At 41.2% G+C, this 9603-nt stretch overlaps 1 protein-coding gene across 5 annotated transcripts in view; it reads right to left on the reverse strand.

The window, feature by feature from the left end:
• The window catches only part of GRAMD1B (GRAM domain containing 1B), a 352537-nt gene extending 350675 nt beyond the window's left edge, over window positions 1-1862 (reverse strand). The window contains exons 1-2 of one of the 5 annotated variants that reach the window (XM_056794185.1): window positions 1780-1862; window positions 1067-1218 (exon numbers count right to left, since the gene is read on the reverse strand). Coding sequence is in view for 2 of the 5 variants with exons in the window: in XM_056794187.1 (XP_056650165.1) it covers window positions 1067-1092 (26 nt within the window). In the remaining 3 variants the exon portion in view is untranslated. Of the gene's footprint in view, window positions 1-1066; window positions 1631-1779 lie in introns of those variants that run through there. The other 4 variants (XM_056794187.1, XM_016433779.2, XM_056794188.1 and 1 more) reach the window with 4 other exon arrangements.
• Window positions 1863-9603: the final 7741 nt, after the last annotated feature.

The raw sequence follows: 9603 nt of genomic DNA on the forward strand, positions 1-9603 counted from the left end.
GCCAGAAACATGAGGTTTCTCCAGGCATGAACCAATAAAATGGTTACAGGTGTTCTTTCTTTTAGCTTGGGGGTTCTTAACCAGGGGTAGGTGAATATATTTTTTAAGTATTTTGGTAAATGTGTTTCGATATAATTGGTTTCCTTTGTAATTCTATGTGTTATTTTTTTGCATTTAAAAACATTATTCCAAGAAGAGGATTAAAGGTTTCACACCAGAGTGCCAAAGAAGGCCATGACACAATAAAGTTAGGAATCTGTTTTAGCTGTTCAGTGACCCCAAATAACCCTTTCCCTAAAGTTCCCTCCTTCCATTGGAGTGAGTGTCTGGACCAATTTATTTCATGATTTTCTCACATTGAGAACCCCCAATGAGAAGAACTCAAATCAAGACCATCTGGGAAGAGATTTTGTACCACTGGGCCAAGAACAAGGGATGAGAAAGCAAGGTTTCTTCCTAACTCAAGAACATCCAAGTACTTATGCCCTTCCTAGAGTTCTCTGGCTTCATAATCACATCAGGGGAAGCCTAGAAGGACAGAAGAGACTCTCCAGGAAAAGAAAAGACCTTGCCCTCAAGTTCAAACCTTTGCCAGAAAACTAAAGGAGGAAGTGAATTTTAAGTCCCTTATCATCATTAAGTTGCCTTCAACACTCCTTTTTTAGAATATGTCAAAGAGATGCCAGGTTAAATGACCGGAGAATTCAGAGAGGGAGCTGCCTACTTCCACCCCTGGCTTTCCCTGGGCACCCAGCTATCAGGTCTCTTCTATCACAGCCCAGGTAACAAACAGTCCATGTTAATAGTTTTACAATGCCCTCTTGTTAACTTTAATGCTGTAAGGAGAAAACTTGGATGAGGCCACCATGCAATCATCTCTGCAGCTGCCATGCCCCCAAGACCCACTGATGTGATCACCCAATACCACCTAATGCTGAATCTCACTCCCTCTTTTCCCTCTCCTCTCCCCACCCCTTGCCCCCGGGGACCTGCTGGGCACAGAGATGTGTCCCTTGTGGGGTCAGAGGGAGGAGGTAGGGGGAGAGCAGTACTGAGAAGTTATTACCTGGCTCTGTTGGGAGAGGAACTCATGCGGTCAGATGGTCCCGGCGGGAGCCCCCGACCGGTGGTGTCCTGTCCACACCCGCCGCCGCAGGCTACTGCTCACCGCAACATCCCCGCAGCTGAGCCTGGCATGGGAGGGAGAAGCGGTCCCATCTGGAGGAGGAGAGGAAGAGGAGGGGGAGAAGACAGAGCACGCTCAGAAACCAGGGAAGGGGGAGTCTCCGGGGCTCCTGCCTCTGAAAGCCGGAGGTGGGGGGGGGGGGGCGCGGAGCGGAAAGAAGGTTGGGGAAGGGACCGAACGGGGAGGAGAAGGGAGGAGGGGGCAACCTGGCACTGGCACCCGGAGCGGCACGCAGCCCACCCCTCACTGCCTGAGCCTGCTCTGCACTGGCTGGGCGGCAACCCGCGCTCGGCTGCAGGGCGGGCGGGAGGGTGGGAGGGAGGAAACGGAACTCCCCTCTCTGCCTATCTCAGTCTCTGTGTCTCCCACTCCGGGTCTCTCAAGCCCATACCTCCTTCTCCCTTTCCCTACCCCTTGCTGTTTCCCCTTTCCCTCCCTTCCTCCCTCTCTTTTCATCCCGATGTCCGTGTTTCTGGTTCTCTTTATCTCTCCTCCTCTCCCAGCTCTTCTATCTCTATTTCGGTCCCTGCCCTCTTTATCTCTGTTGGTCTCTCACCCCCTCCTCCTCCCTTTCTGTCTTTAATTGTCTCTACCCTTATCTTTTCCTCTGTATCTCTTCTCTCCTCTCTCTCCCTCTCCCTCTCCTTCACTGAATGGGACTCAGACCGTGGTACTTGGAACCTCCCAGTGTTGCCTTCACTCCTTCTACTGGAATATTTAGCACTGCAGTGTAAGTCGGGGACACAGAAAGAGACGGCATAGATACAGATTCTTTAAAAATCAATCAGCTTCAGTGGGAAAACTTGCCGAAGGAAAGCTGCTGTTTATGTATGGCAAGAAAATAACGGCCCATCTGGAAGCTGGAGTCTCGTATTTTATCTCACACAATAAAAAGGAGGGAGGAAAAGAGAGTGGAAGCAGATTTTATACCAGCCAACATGGTGATCTGCCGGTTCCACAGGACAGTGTGGGCGGGAGCAGGACTTCAGCTAATGAGGCAGTTTTGAACTAGGCGATGTTAGTCCAGGGGTTGTTTAGCACAGTGTCTGGCACATGGTAAATGATTAATAAATGCTTGTTGGCTTGACTGATTGCTAGAATAATAGACTTTCCAAGCAGGAAGAATCCTTAGGGATCATCCAGACTAACCACCTCATTTTACACAAAATGAGGTTCAGAGAAGTTAACTCCTCCAAAGCCAATTGGTCCAGCAGCAGAGATAAGGCAGGAAACTACATCTAACTCTCAACGAAGGGGATCCTGGCCCTGGATGCTGACAAGAAAGGAAGGAGGCTTGAATCTGTCTTCAGATACTTCCTAGCTGTGTAACCCTACCGAGCCATTTGACCCCAATTGCCTAACCCTTAGGAAGGAAGGAAGGAAGGAAGGAAGGAAGGAAGGAAGGAAGGAAGAAAGAAAGAAAGAAAGAAAGAAAGAAAGAAAGAAAGAAAGAAAGAAAGAAAGAAAGAAAGAAAGAAAGAAAGAAAGAAAGAAAGAAAGAAAGAAAGAAAGAAAGAAAGAAAGAAAGAAAGAAAGAGATATCCCCAAAAAGACAAGGTTATCAAACAGCTTCATTCATTCATTCATTCATTCATTCATTCATTCATATCCATTTAAAGGTTTCAATCCTTAACTCTTATGAGCTGCTTGTATAGCTCACCTGGCCTGCTTCTGGAAAGAGCATTGACAAATGAAAAGAACCTTGAGAACAATTGTAGTAGTTTGTGGAGCATCACTTTAAAGCTAAGAAAGGGTAAAATGACATCCTCTTTCACTTCTGTCTTCCAGAGACCCAGCTAACAAGATCTGCCTTATAAAGCTCCCATTTTCGGCTTATCATTTTCCACCCTCCTCTCCAATGCTTACATCCATCTGGCTGCTTTCACCCAGATAGATACCTTAATACCACCTACCAGAGGGAATGAGCTTTAGCCTTCTTCTCTTCCACTTAAATTAAAATTCTACCTGGAAGTTTCTGCCTAAATCGAAAATGTTTTCTTGCTGGAAAACAGCCTATGGGGTCTTGGCATTAATTCTCCTTTCTCAGAAGATTTTATTATCCCTGGCAGCCCCATTTCACTTATAAATATCATTCCCTTTGGCATTCTGTAACCCCAACAACTGTTCTCTTTTCCAAGTGTTCCTTTGGGTAATTGTTTTTGGCACTGTCAATAAATTCCCTCCATCCAACTACATGGAATCCAATAATTTTCAAAGCAGCTATTAAACCTGCCTCTACCCTTGGGAATGATTTATACCCATTCTACAAAAGACTAAACCAAGATAGCCAGAGCATCTTCTCTGAAGGTAGGCAGTGAATTAGGAAAGTCTTTACTTTCTTCCAATTTTAACTGGAAACTGGGATCCTTCAAAAAGCAATCACTAAGTATAGCTACATAACACAGTGGATAGAGTTCCAGGTCTGAAGTCAGATGGCCTTGGGTTCAAACACTTTTCAGCTCTGTGACTCTGGGCAAGTTACCCCCAGAATGCCTAGCTCTTGCCACTCTTCTATCTTAGACATGATACTGAAACAGAAGGAAGGGTTGTTTTTTTTTTTTTAAAGAAAGAAAAGAAAAGAAAAGCAACCAAAAATTAATTCTACTCTGTGTTGTTTATTCTATTTTATCCATAGTTTACCTTAGATTCATTTATATCCAAATTCTTTGTTTCTTTTAAATGTCTTTATGTCTTTCCCAGGTGTACATTAACTCCTTTATTAGATCACAAACTCCCCCCAAAGCAGGGATATTGACAAACTAATGTACTCTCCAAGGAGAATAAAAGGGGTAGTTAGGAGAATTAAAGGTGTCCTATGAGGATAATTAAAGAAAATGGAGATGAGAGCCTGGAGAAGAGAAGATTTAGAGGGGAAATTATAGCTGTCTTCAAATATTTGAAGAGCTGTCATGCAGAATCTTTTATATAGTTCTCTACAGTTTACAAAGTACTATATTTCCTCACGACAATCTGGTAAGGTAGTATAAGTGTTATTATCCCTGTTTTACAGAGAGTTTGAATGGCACATCCATGATCACACAAGTAGTAGGTTCTTAAAGGAAGAAAGTGAACATTAATTAAGCACAACTGTGCATATATGAGGCTCTTTTCTAATCAATTTTCAATTATTTTATCCTCCTAAGAGCCCTGAGAGGTAGGTGTTAATGTTATCTCTACTTTACAGTTGAGGGAAAGGAGGTAGACAAATATTAAATGACTTGTCCAGGGTTAAACAGTTATTATTAGCTGTATCTTACAGTGTCTGAGACAAGATTTGAGCTCAGCAACACTAAGTCCAGGGTTCTATCCACTGCACTGCCTACCTGTTCCAGAACTCTAAGACTCCAGAACTCTTAACTCATGCCTTCTGCCTCCAAGTCCACTGTTCTTTCCTCTGCATTATACTGTTCCAGAGGAAATTTATGGGTTGTTCAGGGAGGATTAGCTCCTCTGGTATGAGGGCATACCAAGCTCTTTTTTTCAGGACTGTTCATCTACCTTTGGTGGCTACTTTTTACTCAGCTCTTACCTGTGACTCCAAGAAAATAAACCCTGCAGATCCCAGTAAAACCATCTGGGCAGTCATCTAAATTAGTTTAGGGGTAACCAATAAGCCTCCATCCCATCAGTGAGTTCAGAGAATATGTACCCCAAGTATTCAAAGACTTCACCTAGGGGAATGTGTGGAGGAGAATAATTTGTTCCAATAGGTCATGAAGATGGTTGAAGCAGGTACCATGGAGTGCTTAGAGTTTGGTCAGACATCCAAGATGCCACAGTCTTACAAGACTGCATCCCTGGGTCATTGCCAGTCATCATGACTTTCATCGTGCCATTGGACTTTGATGAATGGAAGAGAGAGTGAGGCTGATGACTTTGTGCAACTGCCTCACTTAAATCCACTTCACATGCAAGACAGATATCACTTTGCAATGACATCAGTCCTCTTCAAAAATGAAAGACAAATAATACCACCACCAACTGTTCTGGAGGATAAGATGAGATTGATAGAAATTGCAGGAAGATTTTGATTTGTTAATGAAGAATATTTTAATAACTAGAGCCATTAAAATGCAGTTCATTTCCTTGTAAGGTAGTATGTTGCCCATCACTGGAGATGTCCAAGCTGAGGCCAAATGACCTGTTATATAATAAGCTGACACTTATATAGATATCACTTTACGATTTACAAAACATTTTATATGCATTTATCTAACTCAAATCTCAAAAATTTTCAAGTAAATTACAAACAGAAAATAAATGCTCACTGCAAGATTTATACCTCAGAAACAGCAAACAACTACAAATCAGGGCTTGATTTATTGTTTGCTTTAAGGAATCTATTAAAGGGTTTTGAGCTGGAGTGTGTGTGTGTGTAATATGATCAAATAAGACCCTGAGTTCTATTTGATCAAATAGAACCTTCTGCTCAATTAGACATCTATAATCAAGGATGCACTGTTAAATATTTAACAATAGACTTTCCAAAAAGTGTAGTGTATTTTAAAGTTTAATCTGCATGATTAATATTTTCTCCATCACTAACATACTCTCCCAGGAGGATAAAAGGGGTAGTTAGGAGACTTAAAGGTGTCCTATGAGGATAATTTAAAAAAATGGAGATGAGAGCCTGGAGAAGAGAAGATTTAGAGGGGAAATTATAGCTGTCTTCAAATATTTGAAGAGCTGTCATGCAGATTCCTTTATATAGTTCTCTACATTTTACAAAGTACTATATTTCCTCATGACAATCTAGTGAGGTGGTATAAGTGTTATTATCCCTGTTTTACAGAGAGTTTGAATGGCATATCCATGATCACACAAGTAATAGGTCCTTGAAGGAGGGGGAAGAGGGAATGTCTCCTGGGGATCAAGAAAGGTTTTATATAGGAGGAAGCATCTGAGTTGTGTCTTGAAGGAAGTTAAGGAATCTAAGAGGAAGCATTCCGTTTAGATGGTAACCCCTTCCATAAATCCTTCCATCACCACATGTGGAAATGAATTTTTCTCCTAGTAATCTCTCACAATACTTTGTTTGGACCTCTCCCTAATAATGCTTTTTGTTTTCTAATTTGTATTATAGTTATGTTTACATATCTTAAATTCCCTGCCATATTGTAAAGCTCCTTGAGGGACAGTCTTATTTCTCTCATTTCTCTTCCTTTGAGGTTCACATTATTCAAACTTATCACCCAATCCAGATTCTTATGCCTCTTATCTACTGACCCCTGCCAAAGTATTCTCCTTCCTTCTTCCATGAGTTCAGTGCCTAGATCTCAGTCTTTCTTTCCTCTCCATTTCTTGTCTTCAGACTAGGATATCTATCTATCATCCATCCATCTATCTATCTATCTATCTATCTATCTATCTATCTATCTATCTATCTATCTATCTATCTATCTATCTCTAGACTCACACACTCATTCATTCAAATACTCTAATTTTTCCAGTACCTCAATTCATTCATTCTCTATGGCTTGCTCTTCCACTCCACCTCAGCTGCATGCTGACCAGAAATGACCATATCTTGGACTTTTCCATGACCCACAAGTCAACAAGTTATTATTTACAAATTCACAAATTCCTTTATTTGATCCTTCTCTTTTATGAATTTGATTTTTCTTTCTGTCTTATATTTCTAAAGCTATTCTTCATCATGGCTATTCCTTAGACATCCATCCTTCCACCCCTCAGTTCTTTCCTAGGTCATCAGCCCTGCACTACTATCCTCTCATCCCTCACTTGTCTCTATCCTTTGGTGAACCAACACAACTCTATATTTTCCTCTACTCTCGAATCCCTTGCCATCTTATCCTATTACTGATTATACTAGCTATTATTATCATGCTTTGACAAGTTCTGGTGCTGGCTTACTTCCATCACCTGTCCCTTTTGCTTCTATTCACATAGTACAGAATGGAGGTAGAGAAAAATCACAAAACCTCTCTGTTTGGGTTCACTACAAATTAGTTTTGTAATCATAACTGGGCCTTCACTGAAACAAGGCAAATATCCTTTTTCTTGCTAATCATTTTGCTATGTTCCCCACAGTGACTATTCTAAATCTTCTCCTCTTTCCTCAAGATTACATTTACTCTCTCAGTTAAGGACACCTTGATAGCTCCCTTTCTTCCCTCTTCCTCCTCTTTTCCTTATCTTTTCCTCCTATCTCCTTTTTTACTCTAATTTCAGAAGAGATGGCCTGCCTATTTGTCAGTCAATCGCTGTATAGGCACCCTTTATCCCATCCCTTCCCAACTTCTTCCACATATTTATTTTCCTCAGTCGCTCATCTTCAATCTCTCCCTGTCTATCAGCTTCTTCTCTGCTGATTGTGTTTCCTCCATCCTTAAAAACAGATGCTCAGTCGTATCATCTCTACTGGTTATTGTCCTATATCTTTCTTTCTCTTTTTGGCTAAACTTCTTGGGAAACATTAGCTACTTCTGCTTCTCTTCTCACTCATTTCTAACCCTTCTGCAGACTGACTGTCAACTTCATCATTCAGCTAAAGCTGTCTTTTCTCAAGTTATCACTGATCACCTAATACCATTTCTAAGGACCTTTTTTCAGTCTTGATTCTTTTGAAACTTTCTGCAGCATTCAACAAAGTTGATCATCATCTTTTTCTGGCTTTTCTTTCCTCACGTGGTGCCTGTGACATAGCTTTCTCCTAGTGTGCCTCCTGTATGTCCAGCTATTCCTTCTCAATCTTCTTTGCTGTTGCTTCTTCTAGGTCTTTCTAGCTAACAGTAGATATCTCCCAAGGCTCCAACTTGGACATTTTCTTTTTCTCATCTATATTAGTTTGCCTGGTGATCTCATAAACTCTCATGATTTCACTTATTATTATCTCTATACAGATCTGTATATCCAACCCTAATTTCTCTCTTGAGCTGTAGCTCCTTATCACTACCTGCCTTTTGACCTCATCAACTGGATGTCCTGTAGGCACCTTAATCTCAACATCTCCAAAAAGAACTTATAATCAAGCCATCCCTTCTTTCAGATTTGTGCATTACTACAACTGCAGAATTATCCTTAATTCCATTCTTGCATTCACTCTACATGTCCAATTTATTGCCAAATCTTGTCACTTCTACCTTCACACCATTTCTTATTTTATAGCCCTTTCTCTCCACTCACATAACCACAAGCCTAAACCATGCCCTCATCACCTCTCTCTTGGATTATTACAATGATCTTCAGTTAGTCTCCCTGGTCTCCCAACCTTCAAGTCTCTCTCCACCCTAATCCATCTACTCAACTGCCAAAGTGTGTTTTTAAACATAATGTTAACCTAATCACTGGGTTCTAGTAGCTCCCTATTACCTCCAGGATCACACATAAACTCCTTTGTTTAGCATTAAAAGCTCTTCACAATCTAGCCCCTTCCTACCTTTCCAGTCTTCTTCAATGCTTTCCTCTACACAGTCTATATTCTAGCATTAACAGTCCCCCATACCAAGAATGCTCTGTCCCTTCACTTCTGCTTTTTAGTTTCTTTGACTTCCTTCCAAAGAGCTCAAATCCCACCTATTATAGGAAACCTTTCTCAGGCCTCCTAGCCTTTAATGCCTTCTTCTCTGTGATTGCCTACTATCTATTCTGTATGTGTCCACTTGATTATTTTCTTGTTTTCTTCCCCCATTAGACTAGATGATCCTCGAGAAAAAGAGCCATGTCTCAGTTTCTTTGTTTTCCCAAAGCTTAGCACAATGGTTCAACCATAATAAGTCCTTGATCAATTTTTGCTGACTTGATCTTTTTATCTGCAATGTCTTATGATTTGAAACTTCATCACTTCCAGGAAACTATGATTTCCTTAATACAGGTACTCCCTCTAGTGCAAATTTCCACCATCCACACCTTTTAATCTTTTGTGACTATCGTTCCTGTCCTCCTGTAACTATTCTGCAGGGAGTTCCACCTAACATACCATGATCCTGCCTTCAGCCCTCTCAGTGCTGCATGGTTATTCTTCACTCTCACTACCTTATGGGTCCATCCCTTTTCTGATTATAGATTTTCATTAACATTGATGTTGATGAAAATCATTTATATTGCTTCTCTTGCACATTTCTTCATGGGTAGCGTCCTAAAGCTGATTCGCACCTACCATATACCTTTTCATTTCCCTTTGTATAGCCTACAACCTTAATTCATTAGTGACTGTGGTACAACCCTCTAGCATCACTAGAAGCTCACTGAGAATAAAAAGTGGGTCTTTGATTCAGGGAAAAACTTGGGGTCCAGAAAAGTTAACAGTTCCCCCAAAGCAAGCTAGTCCATTTTTTCCTCCTATTCAGTACTGCACCCAGTTCACTGTCTACCTTCAATGTCTATTCAAGATGTATGTACTGAAGGGTCACTGCTATGGGCTATCTATACCCTAGTATTCTGGAGGCATTCTCCAC

Source organism: Monodelphis domestica, chromosome 4, assembly GCF_027887165.1.
Source record: "Monodelphis domestica isolate mMonDom1 chromosome 4, mMonDom1.pri, whole genome shotgun sequence".
In the NCBI taxonomy this organism is placed as follows: Eukaryota; Metazoa; Chordata; class Mammalia; order Didelphimorphia; family Didelphidae; genus Monodelphis; species Monodelphis domestica.